General features: G+C 36.6%; 1 protein-coding gene across 2 annotated transcripts in view; it reads left to right on the top strand.

The window, feature by feature from the left end:
* Positions 1-15,080, top strand: part of LOC127968242 (cell division control protein 42 homolog) — a 16,254-nt gene extending 1,174 nt beyond the window's left edge. Inside the window, exons 2-6 of one of the 2 annotated variants that reach the window (XM_052569297.1) lie at positions 8,165-8,307; positions 8,471-8,543; positions 9,711-9,820; positions 10,476-10,673; positions 13,736-15,080. In XM_052569297.1, coding sequence (XP_052425257.1) covers positions 8,203-8,307; positions 8,471-8,543; positions 9,711-9,820; positions 10,476-10,673; positions 13,736-13,825 — 576 coding nt within the window. In that variant the 5' untranslated portion in view covers positions 8,165-8,202 and the 3' untranslated portion in view covers positions 13,826-15,080. Of the gene's footprint in view, positions 1-8,164; positions 8,308-8,470; positions 8,544-9,710; positions 9,821-10,475; positions 10,674-11,500; positions 12,243-13,735 lie in introns of those variants that run through there. The other variant, XM_052569298.1, reaches the window with a different exon arrangement.
* Positions 15,081-20,175: the final 5,095 nt, after the last annotated feature.

Below are 20,175 nucleotides of genomic sequence, written 5' to 3'. Positions count from 1 at the left end.
TGCATGAGATGAATGGACAAGTCCAAGTAGTTCTTAACTGTCCTCTTGTTTTATAGTAGAAATAGGCGATATTCAATTTTTTTTTTCTACTCATATTCTTCCTATAAATGTTCATTAATGTTCTACTGATAAATAGCACCATCTGGAAAGCAACAGCTTTCAAAGTAATCTATTTACATGGCATGTGATCATTTTACATTACTTATTTTTTTTTACATAACAGCCATTTGTCAAGTGCAAAATGTGTAGCTTTAAAGACAGGATAGCAAAAAAGTTTGTCTCACATTTACATATTTATATTTTACATAATGTTACACAGTGATATTGCTAATAACAAAACAGTTGTTTCACAATTCTGTTGCAAAACTCTTGAATGTACTGTATTGTCAGATGCTGAAATGAAATTATTTTACATTATTTTAGTGTTTTATCACACTGTTCATGCGTAATGTAAACATTTAAGCTTTTTATCTCAGTTCTGACTTTTTACTCACAATTCTGCTTTTTTTCTGAGAACTCAGAAAAGCAAAATGCAAACTTCAGAAAAATGTCAGAATTGTGAGATGTAAATGATTAATTTTGAGTTTATGATTTGCAGTTCTGTGTTCATTTCAGAATCGTGAGAAACAAAGTCTTAGTAAAGAAATGTATTTTAAAAATTCTTAAAGGAAATTATTACTGTGTTAAATGGTTATTTCACCCCAAAATTTAAATTATGTCATTAATGACTCACCCTCATGTTGTTCCAAACCTGTGAGACCTCCATTAATCTTTGGAACACCGCAGAGCTGCAACTAACGATTTTTTTTTTCTGTCAACTATTCTAACGATTATTTTTTCGATTAGTCGACTAATCTAACGATTATTTGTATTACAATAATTAATCTAATGTTCTTTTTTTAATTAGCTAATGAATCCTTTGTATAACTTTACAAAAAAAATATAAGTGCAACTTCTAATATAATATTTCAACCTTTATTCATTTTCAACCAATGTGGTTGAAGTTTTTACAGTGTAAAATAATAAAGAGGCAAAGAAAATTATTTTACTATAGTAAATATGAGTTTATGATAGCGTTTATAATTAAACCACAGTAGCCATAAATTTACAGTTGTCTGAGATGTCATGAAATGTTCTTTAGCATCACAAACCATAAAATGTAGTCAGGGTTCTGCTATGGTTTAGCATGTTTTCCAGAGATCTGGAGTTGATTCTGGGTAGCTCGGTGGTTTGTGACTATCTCGAAGCGCGCTGTCTTTAAGGGGCCGTTCACATTTCACGTCTTTTGCATGCTCAAGTTCGTTATTTCCAATGTAGGCGCACTCATAATGGAAGCGACGCGCTCGTTTTTTCATCGAGTAAAAAACATCTCAACTTTCCAGAATGCCGCCAGCGCAAGAATATCAGACCTGAACCAGGAAGTTGGTCACCAGATCACACGGTAACCAGTTAAACCGTAACACCGGAGAGCACCAAGATGTTTTCCTCTGAGGTGCTCGCGCATCGCAGTTGTGCTGCCGTGGTCCACCATATCGGTTTTGTGAAGGAAACAAAGTCCATTTTATTTGTCCTCTGTTTAAAGTATTCCCATACTTTCGATAACAGTGGTCTCTGTTTTTGTGATAGAATGCAACTTTCTCCATTCCCAGTATGCCATTACGTGAGATGTAAACAAACAGTGTGACGCGTCGACGCATTTCATGCACGTCAACGTATTTTTGTAGTCGATGTAATTGATGACAAAAACGACGACTTTATTCAGCATTGTCTTCTCTTCCGGGTCTGTTGTCAAAGAGTTCAAAACAAAGCAGTTTGTCATATCCGGTTCGCACTTGAGAATGGGTCAATCTTTCGTTCATTATCTGGCTCGGCTCGGTGTTCATCTTCAGTTCTCTCTTTACAGCAGTTCAGTCAGTGTACTGTTTGAGTACATGAATTACTCCAGGATATTGGTTTATTTTAACAAAGAGGGAGTGTCAGCCACTTTAAAAAAGTTAACAGCTTAAGTCATTTGTGGATTAATGCGTATTGGAGACGCGAACCATTTCAAACAATTCAGTTCGATTTGGTGAACTGTTTCAAGAAGATCCGGTTACATCGAATGATTCGTTTACGAACCGGATATCACTAAACTGCAGTGTTTTGAATTCTCAAAACAGACCCGGAAGAGAAGACAATGCTGAACAAAAAGTCGTATTTTTTGCTATTTTTGGACCAAAATGTATTTTCGATGCTTCAAAATATTCTAACTGACCCTCTGATGTCACATGGACTACTTTGATGATGTTTTTCTTAGCTTTCTGGACATGGACAGTAGATCGTACACACAGTTTCAATGGAGGGACTGAGCTCTCGGACTAAATCTAAAATATCTTAAACTGTGTTCCAAAGATGAACGAAGGTCTCACAGGTTTGAAACGACATGAGGGTGAGATATTAAGGCCATCCCTAAAAAATATTTTGGTTTGCAGTAAAAGTAAAAAAAAAAAAAAGGGTCGGTAGTAGGGATGGGTATCGTTAAGGTTTTAACGGTATTACTACTCTTACCGATACTGCTTAACGGTCCGGTACTTTAACGGTATTATTATCGGTACTTTGTGTTTTGTTACTTTGTGTTGTGTTAGGCAGTCGAAAACTTTGTATTTCTCTGTCTGCACATAATGCACTTTTGAAAGATGCTTTGACAGATTGCTTGTGTTTCCGCCCTTACATGCAAAAATTTTGTTGCACTTATGACAACCAGCGTTGTCTGCATCAACTCTAGTGAAGTATAACCACACTTTGGAACGTTTTGCTGTCTCCGCCATCGTCACTCTTTGTATAAAAAATATCAGCAATGGATAAATGGATTTGCAGCACTAAAAACTGCTTGCAGTAGCACTGTGTAACAATAAAACCTTCATATTCATCCGGAAGAAGGAGGCGAGAACCGGCGGACAATCAAAACAAGACTTTAATAATCAAAATAATCATTGTGCAGAAGTATTATTTAATGTTATGCGTGTGTCCGAAGCTGCAGTTGCTGTGACACGTGTTCAGAAAAAAAAAAAGAGAAGGCAGTTAAAATCAATTTCCTATTTTCGTTTTCGAATCTTCTGTTGGTTGGTCCAATCGATTCGGCAATAGATATTCGAAGTTTTAAGACTAGATGGGAGAAAAGATCAGGGCACAGTTTTTACAGAACTTCGTGCCAAGTTAAAGCAACGTCGAGCTGTTTTAATGAATGTATTATGGTGGCCTAACCCATATGATTTTGAACAGTGACCGCAAACATTTTGTTTACTGCAGCCATTATTACCAAGCGCAAACTGTTGACTCTGACAGTGAATGAGAGTATGAGACGAAGTGAAAGCACAGGCCATAGTGTGACATCCATGTAAACATAGATGACGTCACAGTTTTTTTTTTTTTAAAGAGCCACACAGATGGGAAATCAAAAATGACCTGTATTACAGTGTATGATGTAGCTGTCCATCTGTGTAAACAATGTGCAAATAATTAAACCAAAAAGTTCACGATTTATAAAGTTATTGGCTTCTAAAGTAAGGAGTCGACTCTGAATCACTGAAACGAGTCGTTATAGATTTCAAATCTTTTGCCCATCTCTATGTACGTCACTAGGAGCACTTTGCATAATAATCTCCGCTTACCGTGTTGGGAGAAACGGAACCCCCCCCCCCACACCCACACAGACGCTCTGGTTGGTGTGAGAGCATCATGTCGAGGAGACCGTTTGTTTTATTTTCACTGCCAAAAAGAATGAAGATCAGAAGAACCAATGGCTAAAATTCATTTTCACCACAATACCAGAGCAGTACAACAAATCCCTTTTGTTGTGTTCACAACATTTCACTGATGACTGCTTTTCTAATCTCGGTGAGTACAGCGGGATTTTCAAAGCATTTGGCCATAAAAGATGGTTCATTACCAACTTTATTTAGAACAACGAGCATCTCCGAATCACAACGCAAAGTATGATTATGAAGTTATGTGTCTGTTTTCTCCCGAGCGTCTTATCAGTATGTGTGCTGTCTGCAGCCTTTGTTTGTGCTGATCGTCATGTACAAACACGTCATTAAAATGAAGTGTAACTCTGTGAATACTCAACGAAGAGACATGAGAGAGATATCTATAGAAAGCTTGACATGTCTACTTTAAAGCTAAACAAGTGCTGCCGAAAACTGATATTCTGTGAAAAAGCAATCCATATGAAAACAACTCGATGTCTGTTTTTCACGTCTCCCTTCCTTATATCTAATGTGACCACGCCCCCGCGCTGAACGCGCTATTCAGATTCAAACTGAAGCGCGCGGCTTGAATACACCCACACAGAAGAAAAAGCAGCGAGACTGTTCAAGTTTTTTATTTTACTGTTTGCTTCGCGATGAGAGGAATAAGACATAATTCACCCCAAACAGATGCTAATGCATAGTTTACTGTGGAGGTGTGTGCGGAACAACCAATCAAAACTGACTAGGTTAGTTGACCAATCAGAACACAGTATGCTACAGAAAGGTGGGGTTTAAGGAAACTGAATCTTTTGAACAGCTTCGTGCGAACCGTTTGGGGATCTCTGAGAATTGAGGTAATTTTAAAATGATATTTTGACAAAATGACAATGTTTTTTAACCTTGGATGGATTTAAACCTAATGTACAGGACTTATAAACAGTGATAGGAAGCTTACAATTTTCATCTTACTGGCTCTTTAAAGACAGAACGTAGCCTTCGTTGGTATGTAGGCCTAGGCAATGTATACATTGATTTAAGTATTACAATATTTACTAAAATATAATTAATATTATTTTATTGCTTTTGTATTAGTTGTTTGCAGAGTATAAAAATAAAAATAAATAATTTGTTGGTCTTAACGCAAATGCACAACCGACAAGTCGGTCGGACTAAAAGCAAAAAAAAAAAAAAAATATTAATCCTAAATTGACAGGGTGTGTCGGGTTACGGCAAACAAGAATATTTTTAAGGATGGCCTAATGACATAATTTAGATTTTTGGGTGAACTAACCCTTTAATGTAACTGTTACTGTGTATAACAAGCATTACTGGTAATTGAATTACAAATGCTTGCAGTGCTTTTATAATTTTATGTGTATTATCATATAAATGGCTGATGATGCATAGTCAAATATTTTCCACCCCAAAAAATCAGAGTGGATTAGGGGGAAAAGAAGAATTAGAGGTGAGACTGACTCAAATAGGCTTGTCCAAATGTACCCTAGTTTTAAAGAGCACGGATTTACTGTCTAGGTTTGCACATGAATCAGGATAATATTGCTTTACTCAGTCAAGAGCTTGAAGGAAACTGATGTTTGGCCTTAATACAGTCATTTCCAGTACACCACTTTTTGTTTGTGGGTTTTTCACTGTAGAATGAGGTCAGGCCTTGCATCCACAGATTGCAGTGTGCGAGGGGAAGGAAACAGCCGGGATGGGCTACCATCTCCTCGTCCTGACCATCTGTGAGCTTGAAGGCTCACCCGCTTACTGCTGCATAACTCTGCAGAGGCTTAGCTGCTGCTCAGGCGCGGTGCAAGCAGCAGGAAATGGTTCTCTCAGTTTAGCGCTTCAGTCCCCTGCTTCCCCTCCGCACACCAGAGGAAAGGGCTGCTGCTGCTCTACTATTCTTTTCTGCCCCCGTGTGTCCTCTACACATGCTTGGGGTCTGTGCAGTGTGGATGGTGGTTTAGCATAGTGACCCGCTGTACGATTTGCAGAAACTGGAGATGTTATGCTTTAGTTTAAAGCCGCAGTGACCCTCAATCAGAACTGAGGGGGGAATTTGAATGTTTTAAATGTGAACTATATCAGAAATTACATTTACATAGGGGTTGAAATGTTTGTGCTTGCTTTTATTTCATTTTTGTTTGCTATTTGTTGTGATGTAATTTTATCATTCAAAAACTCCTTATAGTGTGCATCTAATATTTTCATTAACGTAATTCCAGACTGCATCGTACTAGCTTGTATAACTGACTTTTGAACAATTTTATCTTTGTTTTAGAGTCCAATTTGTCAATTTGATGTATACGATTTAATAATTTTGTTTACATGGTTATATAAGTACCATTTACACAATACAGATTTTATTGCCACATTTTATATTCTAAAATTTTAGCAAAGATGCCATTTGTGGCACATTCATCACATTGCATTTCCTAATTTCCACTGTATGACCTTTGCATAAAATAAATACAAAGAATAACAGAAGGGCATTTATATATATATATATATATATATATATATATATATATATATATATATATATATATATATATATATATATATATATATATATATATATATATATATATATATATATATATATATATATATATATATATATATATAATTTTTTTTTTTTTTTTTTTTTTTTTTTTTTTTTGTTAATCCACTACTGGTTGGTGCACAATTTGTAGATTGTGCATGTGTGATATTTTAGTTATTTTATAGTTCATTATTCTATGAAACATTTGAGATTCTTAGAACATGGTCAAAGTTTCACACTAACATGCCAGAGTAATGAGAATATGAATAGTTGAGAACTTGAGTTTGGATTTAGGTTGTCCTTAGTTTTGCATTAGTATTTAATCACATTATGTAAAGTTTGTACCTCCCTTTTTTGAATACACGATCACCTTTTACTTTCACTTTCGAGATTCGCTATCACTCGTACTCGGTGTATACTACAGAGCTACACATTTTACAAGATTATATGTTTGTCAGTGGTACTGAAATCATTCGGCATCGTTCTCAGTCATCTTTTCTTACACAGTGTCTACACTGGACGCAGCAGTTTTCGTGTAGCATCGCGGTCCATCAGCAAAATACTGTCTACACTGGATTCGACAATGCCACCGTTGAAAATCATTTGAAATTTGTGTCAGCACATCATCAATAGAACACGGCAGCAGTTTACTTTTGGGGGATACTTTTGGGGCATTATAGACAACAACATTGATTATACTGAGCTCTATTGAATTTTATTGATCTATAAATGAACCTCTATTATATATCAGTGGTCCTATAGTATTTTGTCGCGCCGTGCCATTCACATCCAGTGTAAACACAGTGTAAGGATTCGTTAGTTGTTTTGGTTTTAGTTGTCTGAGTGGAGAATGATCTTGCAGTTGATGCACTTAGTCTGCAATCAGTACCCAATAGAAGACAAAACACTGTTTTAAATGTGTGCGATCTTCAGTATAGTCAGATTTATGCAAAATGCATACCACAAGCTTCAGGCTTCCGTTGTTTCTATCAGCTCAGGGTAGGTGGGTTATAGAAAAACCATAATGTATATAAGTGAAACCATTTCTCAGTCATTGCACATAGCATTTCTTGGATGCATATGAGATAATCGCGTGCCAGAATAATTAAAGGACATTGAAGGATGTGAATTTGATTGGAATATGGCTTATTCTCACTTCTGCAGCAGTTAATGGGGACTGACTAATTTCACACACTTTGTGTTGATCGCAGCTAGGCTTCTTACAGTTTGTAATGTGGGTGTTTATGTTAACACATTTAGTTTCTAACACTGAAAAAGCAGCATGAGAATTTCACTAACAGAGATTAGGTCTCTCAGTCTGTTTTGGTATTCAAGACCAAGTATTTTTAATTAAGAGCCGTTCAGTTTTTGAATATTTAGCTTCACAGTACAACACTAAGTGAGTCTGTTCCGGTGTTGGTTTAGTAACCAGTAACTCTTTCAAAGCCATTTGATTGTGAATCTGTCAACACTGTTGGTGCTGTAGGCTATATTTGTTTTGTAGTGCAGGAAACACTGATTTAAATCGTATGTTTAGTTCAGATCATACAGTAAAGGGAGACTTCAGCCCTGCTAAATGCTTTCCCTGCTCTGAATATTGTTGTCATTAATGATCTAATTTACTCTTTCTGCTCTCCCTCTCTATGTAAATTATAGATTACAATAACGTAATAAATCTGATACAAATATTTTGGTTGTTTCTGTTGTCCTATCTGTATTTTACTCTGCACACGTGATAGTAGTGGCCATAGAGATTTTGTGTAATACACGTGCTTTAGTGTCTCTCTTCACACCTTCTAAATTTGAGACTGACACGCTAGTGGCCAGTCAGCTATTAACTGAATAAAGTGTCTCATGTGAATGTTTTTGTCTTTCATTGCAGATCTTGAATGAAAACAGTGGATTTGTAAAAGCACAGCTATGCAGACGATCAAGTGCGTCGTTGTTGGTGATGGTGCAGTGGGTAAAACCTGTCTATTAATCTCCTATACAACTAATAAATTCCCCTCCGAATATGTACCAACGGTGAGTATCATTTTCCTTTTCCATTGTATTATTGAAGTCATGACCTGTCATGCTTATGATTTTATTCAGCTGGATTTAAGTGTCTTTCATCATTTTATTGTATGAAAACAAACAAAAAAGTTTCCTGACTGTACTAAGAACACTTTCTTTGCTTTTCTTACAGGTCTTTGATAACTATGCAGTTACGGTTATGATTGGTGGTGAGCCGTACACCCTTGGGCTGTTTGACACTGCAGGTACAGTGCAAATGACTTGGTTCAGCCTCTTCAGTTTCATTTATAGCTTATTAATTAACATGCATCATCATTAAAGGGGGGGTGAAATGCTCGTTTTCTTGAGTACCTATAGAGTAGTACTGCATCCTTCATAACTCCAAAAAGTATTTAGTTTTATTATATTCATAAGAGAAAGATAGTCTACCGATTTTTCCCAGAAAAACACAACCGGCGGACGCACTAACAAGGAGGCAGAGATATTTGAAGCAGTTTTACTCACCGCCTGCGGTTCTAACACACGATCGTGACCCTTTTTCGTTGGGATTTGCATCATCCTTAAGAAATGAACGATATGCAAATCCGGTGTCAAACTGGGCCTTGTTTGTAAAACAAGCATCTTCGAAATGCAGGGAACAAACAAAAACACTTGCACAACTCCGTTGATGCTCTGTAAAAATAAACTCCATCCACTGGTCCCTTAATGCTGTTTTGTTTTTTTGGTAATCTGTGCAGGGTTGTCTTGCCCTGCAACCAAAAACACACTCCTTTTGTGACTTTTCGCGACGCTCTCGCTCTGATCAGTGAATGAATGCCTGTTGTGCTCTCAGTGCTCTGCTATACGGGAGCGTGCGCTCTTCCGGCAGAAGTGCCTTAGGACCCATATAATGAAATCCCGCTCCATCTAACGTCACACAGAGCCATACTCGAAAAAAACTTTCCGAAACTTGTGACAAACCGGAAGGAGTATTTTGGGAACAAAAATACTCCTTCAAACGTACAACTTAATTTTTGAAACTTTGTCCATGTTTAGCATGGGACTCCAACTCTTTAACAGTGTAAAAAACTCAGTATGCATGAAATAGCATTTCACCCACCCTTTAAGCTTTAATAAAACTATATGACAGTAGGAATAGGAAGGGTGGAGCTCATGGGCTGATGGGGAAAAACATTCATGATGATCATTGTTATAGAAATTAGACCTCAGGAGCTTTGGAGAATTCCACACATTCCTGTGGAGGGTGGTTGAGCTTGAAACTGCTTTTACTGGAGGATTGTGGGATCAGAGTTTTTTGCTCTGCATGTTCAAATGCACCATGGGCCACATGACTGATTGACGTCCATTGGCTACTTAGGATTGCAAATGCATTCTTGGTTTAAATGTATTCTTTCATTTCCGTCTCTTTGCAGGTCAGGAAGATTATGATAGATTACGACCCCTGAGCTACCCTCAGACAGATGTCTTCTTAGTCTGTTTCTCAGTTGTTTCACCTTCTTCATTTGAAAATGTCAAAGAAAAGGTGAGCTTGAATTATTTGAACCTGCCAGGACGATGTATTTGTTGGTAAAAAATGTACTTTTTAATTATTGACTAATATTATAATAGTATTGGTATTGTAATGCAGTTTCACTCTAAATTAAATGTAAATGAAATGCTTTATTGTAAGTATTACTTTTAGGGAAATTGCTTCACAAGAGTTAAACCCTTTACCTGTTATTTTGGTGAAAAGTTTACTAATGCTTCTCATTACAAAACTGGTGTAATTGTGTAATCACCTGTCCCGTTAATATGTTGGAAATTATGTGAATGTGAAAACTATGCGTAACGGTTGTCTGTTGCATTTCCAGATGTGTGTGCTTCACTTTGAAACATGCTGCACAACAGACTGTATTCTTATTCAACTAAATCGTGGCATTTACAATTTGATTAGGGCACTAAGCCATATCAAAGCATTAGATTTTTTTATCCGTTTGACATGCTTTGCCAAAGCAATGGCACAAAACACAATGTCAGAGACTCGTTTTGAGAAGTCAATTTTTTTTTTCGTTTTATGAAACCGTATACCAGAGTATATTAGTATTAAGTCTGGTCATTTATAGAACAGTTACACAAGTTGATTGAAAAAAAAAAAAAAAAAAGAAAATGGTCTGATCCTTTGACCTTTTGTTCTACAGTGGGTACCTGAGATCACCCACCACTGTCCAAAGACCCCCTTCCTGCTGGTGGGGACACAAATTGATCTGAGAGATGATCCTTCTACCATCGAGAAGCTTGCCAAGAACAAACAGAAACCCATCACTCCAGAGACAGCTGAGAAACTGGCCCGTGATCTGAAGGCTGTCAAATACGTGGAGTGCTCCGCTCTGACGCAGGTGAGTGAGGCCGTTATGAAACCATACGTTCATGAATGAATATCATCTTCTTTATAACACAAACTGCCTCTTTAGTTGGTCATTTAACATGCCAAAATATCCTCTTCTGTTAGATTTCAATGTTTTCACGTCATTCTCAGTGGTTAGAATAAGTGTCCTGATGAAATAGGATTAAGATTTGACATTTGATTTATGAAACAAATTCTTCCAGGTGTGTTTTGTATTTATTTATTTCAATTGATGTACTCTTTACGTTAACAAGAAAGTGGAATCTTCATAGCATGCGGTCAGAGGCTCAGAGACTTGGTGACTTGGTTTGATTTTTTTTGTTTTTGAAAATTCTCCTTTGGTTTGTGATTAGAGGTTGATCGGTCATTGACGAGCACTTCTTCTAGATGCTTCCTAGAATATAATTTATGTAACTGCATGGGTGATTCTTATCTAATTGGGTTATTGGTATGACAAAGAATTTGCGGTTTCACAATAAGAACAAAAATGTATTTTAAAGTAGCTATTCTTTTATTCTGTTTGTTTAGCACTTTATTTAATTATTTTTAAGCCTGCCACACTAATTTACCCATTGACATTTGTTAGTATCACCCATTGGCCTGTGTGGCATCTGCATCTGTAGAATTACTACTTAGAGGTTATTTCCGTGCAACAGGAGCTTCTACAAGCAGCTTCTCTTCCTCACTAGCTGTTGTTCTCTTTTGAAATGTGCTAGTTCCTCTCTTTATATCTCACCTCTTCTCTCTCTTTCTCATCTGTTTTCTGTAACTGCTAACATTGGTGCTTTATTCTGTTTCCCTTCCCTTCTGTGTTCATAGCGAGGTCTGAAGAATGTATTTGATGAAGCTATCCTAGCTGCCCTCGAACCTCCTGAAACGCAGCGAAAACGGAAGTGCTGTATATTTTAAACCTCTCTCTTTCTAACGCCCCACTCTTTCCCAGATGTTTGCTGCTTCCTTTAGTTACCTCTTGCTCCACAGAAATGACAAGTTTCCCGATCTCTTAAGTGACGTCATAAATATGTATCTTGTTTCACCAATACTAAAGGATTAGCTTTTGCTGTTTTCTTTTTTCCTACTTTTTTTTTGTTTGTTTGTTTGCTTTGGAGACTGCTACCGTTAGACTCATCTATTGGGAGTGAAATTTGTCTCATTTCCACAGATATTTGTTACTATCATTATTTGCACTTTGGGTTTGAAAATAAAAATGTGGATGTTTACAATGATGGGTTGAATATATAGTTTTTTGCTTTAAGTACCGATATGTTGCTTTAGACATAAAAGTTCATAGTCTTTATTTCATTGTTAGTGTTAAGAGCAGACAAAGGTAAAATGGTTCATTAATTTGCTGCTCAGTTTATTTGCAAGAATCATTATTCTTTATGTCAGTGTATTTATTTTGTACTGCAACAATTGTATCATAAAAAGTTAATTCTAAACTTAACGTATGGCTGCAATTTGGTGCCATTCTTACCCGTACAACGTCTTGAGTTTAAATGGCTTAATACAATCCTGTGAAATGATTTGTGCCATTAATAAAGGACATCTGAAATTGCCATTACTTAATGAGTCTCTCTCATCAATTAATGCATAATACTGTTTAAAGAGTAAATAAAGAGGTTTTTTTTTTTTCTTAATGGCCTCGATCAACTTTGATGCCAACACTAACCCAACACTATTACAGATTACCCACAGTGTCACATCTACCTTCACCAGTTGCTTGTGGCCTTGCTTGGTCACAGAATTCATGCTAGAGGCATGCTAACAGCACTCAACAGGACAGTAACTGCTCAGGCTACCATTCTGAGGACAGTTTTCTCAAACAATGTCATACTTAGTTTCCAGTTCCTCCTTGGCTCTAATCTGGGCACGTGCACAGAAAGTGTATTGTACATGTTCTCTCTTGCTTAAGATGTCACTTGAGCTGTTTTGTCAAAAAAAAAAAAAAGTAAAATTCTCATGGAAGTTAAGCTCTTGCTCAGTTTGCCCAGATGAGGGCAGTCTTGTAGCAGTTCTACACTGCAGGTTGCATTTGTCCCTGTGAATGTTTGTTATTTCACCTAAAGACCTGAGTTTCTGTTTGACCAACCCTTCACCTCACCAACCCTTCGGTCTCTGAGCCTGTGTTTGCTTGCACTTCTACTTTCTTGTTTGACACCTTAATTCAGTTGGTTTTTCAGTTGACTGGGTTTTACTCAATAGTTGCAGAGGAAGCAATAAAAATCGTCCAACCAATCTGAAATGTTTATTTTTAGGTCATTAGCAGGCCCACATGGAATCTGTGTCTGCAGAATTGGTCGTTAGTAAAATTTGACACATCCACATGGATAGTCCACCCAAAAGTGTACATTTGTGTAGATTTACTCACCCTGGTGTCATCACAACCTGTATTGCTTTCATTTTTTTGGCCGAACACCGATATTTTGAAGAGAACTTAAAACAATAGTCCACCCTAAACTGGAAGATACGTAAACTTGGAAGATATTCTGAAAAATGCTGGTAACCAGTTTCTTTTCCAGTTGACTTCAATTATACGTACAGCAAATAAAATGGAAATCGATAGAAACTGAAACTGCTTACCAACATTTTTCAGAATATCTTCCAAGTTTAAGTATCTTCCAGTTTAGGGTGGACTATTCTTTTAAGTTTTAACAGTTTGGCTGTTTATGCTTTTAGATACCAATAGGAGCGCAACACTCTTATGCACAGTTTGGAAATTTATTTAGCTTTTTTAAAAATCCATTTAGCAGATTTTCTTTTAAAACCCGTCCTTATTCATCCGTCCAGTTTTCCTTTTTTGACTTTTTCCCAATTTGGCCTTATTAGTTGCTTGGGCCACTGTAAATGTTACACATTTAAATTTAGTTCATGCTACTTTTCCATTATTTTTTTTACAATGCTGTTCTTATATTTTGTGTGTTCAAATGTCCACGTCTGGCAGAAGTGATTTTGTTCCCAACCCACCCATTGATTTTCTTTTTTTCTTTTTTTTTCTTTTTGTCTGTGTGTTTACCCATGTTGAGTGTCCATCTCTCCCTTGCTTTGTGTTCACAGAAAGGCCTAAAGAACGTATTTGATGAGGCGATTTTGGCAGCCCTGGAGCCCCCAGAGCCCAAGAAGAAGCCTAAATGTGTGCTGCTATGAGCGCCCTGTTACACATCTCTCCCCCTCCCTTCTTTGCTCTGCTAAGGCTGGTCCACAGCTTTACACTCTAAAAAGCAATGTGTAAAAGAAGTGAGTTTCGATGTTTGCTCTGCAATAAAGAAATAAAGAGTACCCACTATACACATCCACATACATACACACAACAAAAACCACATGCCCATTAAAATAAAAACCTAGAGGGCCTTTTCTAGTTTTACTTCCAGGGGTCTTCTGTAATTCATGGAGAGATTTATTAGAGATGCTGCCTTGGTATGTCAGCCATGTTTTGGCATTTAAGTGGGTTAATGTGACAGTACTACCAGTGCACAGGCACTCTCAGTCGCTCAAGTCTTAAGTAGGTTCAGGTTGTATTTCTTTCCATTGTGCTGTGTAAACATCGTACGGTGTTCAAAAATGGCAACCAAATCACTCTGACCTGATCCAAAATGTCACTAGCCCAAAAAAATAAAATAATTATTATATTTGGAGATGTGTTCGCGAGTCTGCCGTAAGCCCTCTCCAACCCTCGAACAACATCGCCTGAAGTGCTTAGAAATAGCTCTTTATTCATTGCCAATATTCCCATTTAATAGGCATTCAAGGCAGTAGTCCTGTAAATGGTTCAGTTGCTTTCCGTGTATAATTTTGACTCCTCATAAAAAAAAAAAAAAAACAATTGGTCTATCTCAAGCAGGGAACTTTCTAACAGTGTTAGCAGAACAAGTGGCGTGTTCTAATGTGTTGCTAGGGACCATGGAAGCGTGTTTCCAGAACTTGTGATGCATGTAGGTAAGCCTCCAGGTTCCTTTGGATAGGTTAACATTAATAATAATGTACGCTGACAAAAGTTGTTGTAGGCTCCAGTTGTTTTTATTTTACCAAATGCTTTTTTTTTATATATATATATATCTAAATTTTGTTTTCCTCAAAGGTTCATTTCACTCCGTTTTGTTTAGGGGCTGGATCCACAGCAACTCTCTGGTCCACCTGTGGTTTTTAAGAAAGAAATCAAGCAACAGTTGAAAGTTTATGTGTTAGTGCAAGATGACCTCTCCTCAGAACCAAGTTTAATAGCACAACACGGGTGGATCAGTGTTAGTTTGATTTCCAGTCGGTTCCCCCTCCCTAGTTATTTGTCTGTTTTGTTTTTGTTTTGGTGTAAACCAAATGCTATGTATGAAGTCTCTCCTTTGTACTGTATATGCATTCTTTTGAGAAAAAAAAAAATATTAAACTTATACCTTAATTGCCTTTATCATGTTCTAATCCCTTTTTTAGGGTGCTGCATGTATTGTGAAATGAACACTGAAACAAATCTTTACTTAAAGGAACTCATTTGGACTAAATCGTAAAACAATCCCATTTCAGTCTCATTACTGCAAAAGGTTGATTTTACACATTGTTTTAACATTTAAATTTTGCAGTTCACACAGCCATTGTTTGAAATAAATATGCTTGTTTGATGCAAGATATGCAAGATTTTCATGTTTTTCAGTATGACTAAATGTAGTTTAGAATGGAACTATATTGTTTGGTGGAAGAATACTGTTTTTATATTTACATTTAGCAGACACTTTTATTCAAAGCTACTTACAAATGATGACAATGGAAGCAATCAAAAGAGCAATGATATTTAAGTGCTATAAGAATTCTCAGTTAGCGAAGTCTCAAGGCTATTTGATATCATTACACTTAAGAAATAACTGTTTTATAAAAGCAATAGCCCCTGTGAATCTGTGGTTTTACAGTGAATTTAATAACAGGATTTGATGTACTCCGCTTTACATGATGCCTAACATTGCCCCTTAGCTGTTATAAATTTACTGTAAACCATGGCTTCTTGGGGCACATTGCTTTATATAATCTGTTTAACATTTCATGTTCACATTCCTGGCTGTAAATTATCATTTAAAAGTCCAATTTTAGCTCAATCCATAATTTTTAGCACACAGTCTACTCAAGATTTATTAATTACGCTGGGGTGGATGAGTTGACACATTCCTCTAGTGTTTTTTACGTGATGGCTGTCAGTGTACACTTGTGTTAAACAGCCACATAAAAACCATTCATTATGAACTGTGGAACGGCAGGCATTCCTTTGGTTGGTGGGGGTGTCCACCTGCATGACTTCACTCATTATCAGCATCATTATCAGTGTGCAGATTCAACCTACTGACAACTTTGCCAGAATGCAGATACAGATGATGACTGTTATGAAAACATCTCCAGCTGTGCTACCGTCATCGGGTGAGTCTCACGAGAACCTGGCAAGAAGCTGCCCGGCTCGTGTTTCTCTCAAATCAAAAGAAGGAATTACGATTTATTACTGTTACATTGAGTATGTTCATTTAAAGGAAATTGTCTATTTTAGGTCTGTTTAAATAATAATTATTTGACAATTTCATCACAATCAAGCAAGTTTTGTAGTCATTACCTTGATGTTAGTATAATAAATTCACTATACGAGCCAAAACTGCAGTAATGTACATTATCACAGCATTTGTTGTACTTTCTGTAGGTCAAAGACGAAAAGGGGTTTTCAAGCATCATAACAATAGTTCATAGAGCTTTAACACAGGATTCACAGAAGACTCCCACTCAATTGTCATTCAGTGTAACAACAGTTCATATACCAGAACAACTGTCAGTATATATTAGATCATATTTTTAACTAGACTCATTAGATGACTTTGAAAGCCTTCAAGGATCTCATTGCAGCCACCAAAAACAAATTCATTGTTATTTTAAATTTCTACTCATCTTTGCAATCATGCTACAAATCGCCAGGTTTTACCCATTTGTCAACCAGTTTTTAGTTATTTAAAACAAAATTTAGCACGATCACTTATTTTATATATCTTAATAAGTGCATGTCAGAATAGATGTTTTTTTCATGTTACATAAATATATCGGTTATGCTGAAAGACAAAACATTAAGACACTTGCAATTAATATGCTTTCAATGTATATAAAATCACTTTTGCATATTTCATCTGTTGGCCTCAAAGTGAGATGGATAGATATTGTATATGATGCACCTCGAGTTAGGTACTATTGTGCCAATCCAATTTTTATAGTTTTATAGTTATAATTTACAACTTCCTTACTTGAACCCTTGATTTTAGTGGCCTTGCGCCTTATAAAGAAGGTAAGCTTTTCCTCCTCTGAAGACATAACTGTGTTTCCTGAGGAAGAGCGTTTGTACTCAATGACTTGTACACGTGAATCTTCAGAGGTGTGATTTGAGGGCAGTGTGATCCTATGCAGGTCTTCCCCATCACTTCATGCTTTGTACTCGCAATTTCCAGGTGGATGATTTTGAAATGTTAAACTTTTCTCCGAGAATAGGGGTGATTTGTCATCTGGGCAAGACTTAAACATATTGTCCAAGCTGTCCACTGCTTTTGGATCGCTCCTGTCCCAAGTGGGAGAGCTGTAAAGCTGATTCCCATCCAAATCAAACACTGGCTTTGACGTTAGTTTTATTACCCTGCCATGCTCTTCTTGGAGAGTGTTGTGATGTCTCCCGCAGGATGGCATTTCGCTTCATCATTCCTGAAAGGCCAATTAGAGCCAAAGGCTAACCCTAGAAGGCCGCAAGAATCGCATAAGCCTCAAAAGACTCATAAATATTAGAGGTAGAGGTGACAAACCCAACTCCATGTCTTCCAGGGACGGGGTTGTCAAGCTAAAGTCTGCACAGCGAGAGATGAAGCCGCAGATAAGCCAGAAGAGGGCTGGGTTAAAGCATCAGATGTGCCAGTCAGTGTGGGATGTGTTGAAAGGTTAGGCCGTGGACTGCGACTGCTATGCGCGTTGAAATATTACAGAGTCTTAAATCAAAAACCCACATCCCCTGCTCCCCGCCACCCGTTGGCCATCTGTAACATGGCAACAAGCAGAGCTTAAACCCAGAGTCTTGCATACATACCGCAACGGCACTGTAAGAACACGCAGGCTGTCTTTATATTGGATCGGCTTTGGGAACATCTTAGTCTCTCACGCTTTCTTTTTCCCTAGTCATTTTTTGTTTTGTTTGGGACATGATATTCAACAAATGCTACTTTTTTGGTTCCTTTTGTTTTGGATAGTCAGGTTCATATATATATATATATATATATATATATATATATATATATATATATATATATATATATATATATATATATATATATATATATGATAATAATAAATAAATCAGCATTAGTAGTCTAAATAAATTACATTTAGAGCAAAATTGATTTGGCAGGAAAGTTTTCTGACTGATGATCAAACCAAACACAAAAACATTTAGCTCATCTAGTACCTTAAACTGATCTGAGGACCTCTGGGGCTCTTAGAGTGTCAAGCCTGTCTCCATGGGGACACTTTTGGGATGACCAGGCTAATGAAAAGGCTAATGAAATATGACGCTTAAATGGAGATGGGTTTCCAAATAATGTCTTGGTCCACAAAGCAGGTAATGCCTATTGAGAAATCATTTGTAGTTTGTGATTGATATTAATATGTTATAAACTGAAAACAGTGACTGAGGAGCAGTAAGATGCTGTGTGACACTCTGATGTACGACATATTTGGCAGCTTTACTGAAAATGTTACAGCCACCTGATCAACAAAACAGAGGAGATATGCAAAAAAAGAAACAATAATAATGATAATCATTTAAACCTCAAGTCCGACCATGCAGTGAGACCCTTTTTAGACAAAGCCAAAATCCTCCTTGACCCATCTTATCGCCTATTTTATAATGTCTGCGGACGTAGCCTATTAAAAGATTAAACAATTGCAGCTGATATGAAATGCAGTTTTAATTATACATTTTTAACTTACTTTTCTCTAAAAAAGTTGAAAAGTTACCTTAAATTAAGTATTTTATAGGTGTTTAAGTCACTTAAAATTAAATTACACTAAACTGACTTAAATATTTTATGAATCTTATATATAAAAACTTATTTTAACTGTTACTGTAATGTAAAAACGTTGTCATGACTGAAAGATCATATGATGATAATTTTAATTTAATCATTCTTACGGATTTATTTTTCTTACCCTTGCCTGGGACGTCCTGCTCCAACTAAGGATTTTAAAAGCTGGAGCTATAAACGAAACAAATCTAATATATCAATAACATATCACCTACTCAAATTTGAGTGGTTACCTCTACCTTACTGAAAGGTTTGGTCATGATAAAACTAATCTCTGATCATGCTCTGGTCAAAAACCTTACATTTAATTTCTGTGATGTGTGTGATGATGACAGCAGTGTTTTGGGACCATGATTATTCATTTAAAAAGGAAGAAGAACAGAATCAGAGTCATGTTCAACAAATTCCTGGTATGTGTGAACATACCTGGCAATAAAGCTCATTCTGATTCTGATTCTGATTGCACCATTGGTAAATGTCACATATGGTCCTGCTTGAACCTGGTACTTCAGCCTCAGCCCTCCCTCCTTTCATCCATCAATGCTACCAGCAACAGCAGGTGCCTCAGTAAGCTGATGAAGATGATGGTTTCACCGTCATGTTAGTGGCGTCTTTGAGACAAACACATGGTTCTTGTTCACACTCCTTCTCAATCACTTTTTCAGTCGTGAAAGTAGTCCCATGATGACAATATCTGTCACACGATAATAGTCAGATAGCAATCAGTCGGTCAATACTCCAAAACTTCAACCCACAAAATGAGTGAGTTCCAAGCCATTAAAAAAGTGAGATGCTCAAAATGTGACGTTATAAATTAAGGTGCTGAGGAGAATTAGATTAGGAATTTTTTTTTTATAAAGGACAATGAATCTGAATTTCCTACTTTTACAAAAACAGATATATTCTCAAACCATGGCCTTCATCTGCAATTTTAATTTGATTATATATATATATATATATATATATATATATATATATATATATATATATATATATATATATATATATATAAAACCAGGCTACTTTTTTGAACTCCTCCTAGACCAATTGTTAGATCTCCACTGAACTTTGCAGCTCTAGCAAAATGTTATCAAAATAAATTTGATCTATTAAACAGTTCAGCAGATTTAGCAGTTTATTCATTTGGAGGCCAAGTCATTGTGAAGAAACATGGTTGGTTTCATGACATTTTGATGCTCAACATATAGACTAACCAGTTTGGAAGCATCTGCAGCCAAGGATTTATTTGATTTATTTTTGGTAATTGATTTAGAAATTTACTAACAATTGTGAGTGAAAATTGTAAATCCTACACCACATTTTTTCAGTGTATGTTTTAGGTGCAGAGGTTCCAGGAGTGACTCCTCCAATCCTTCAGTTGAGTTTATTGTGACACGCCAGTTCGCTCGTGGTGTTCAGATACAT

The sequence above is a fragment of the Carassius gibelio genome, chromosome B11 (genome assembly GCF_023724105.1).
Source record: "Carassius gibelio isolate Cgi1373 ecotype wild population from Czech Republic chromosome B11, carGib1.2-hapl.c, whole genome shotgun sequence".
In the NCBI taxonomy this organism is placed as follows: Eukaryota; Metazoa; Chordata; class Actinopteri; order Cypriniformes; family Cyprinidae; genus Carassius; species Carassius gibelio.
The sequence above is the reverse complement of the archived record's forward strand: the minus strand, read 5'-3'. Positions and strand labels throughout refer to the sequence as shown.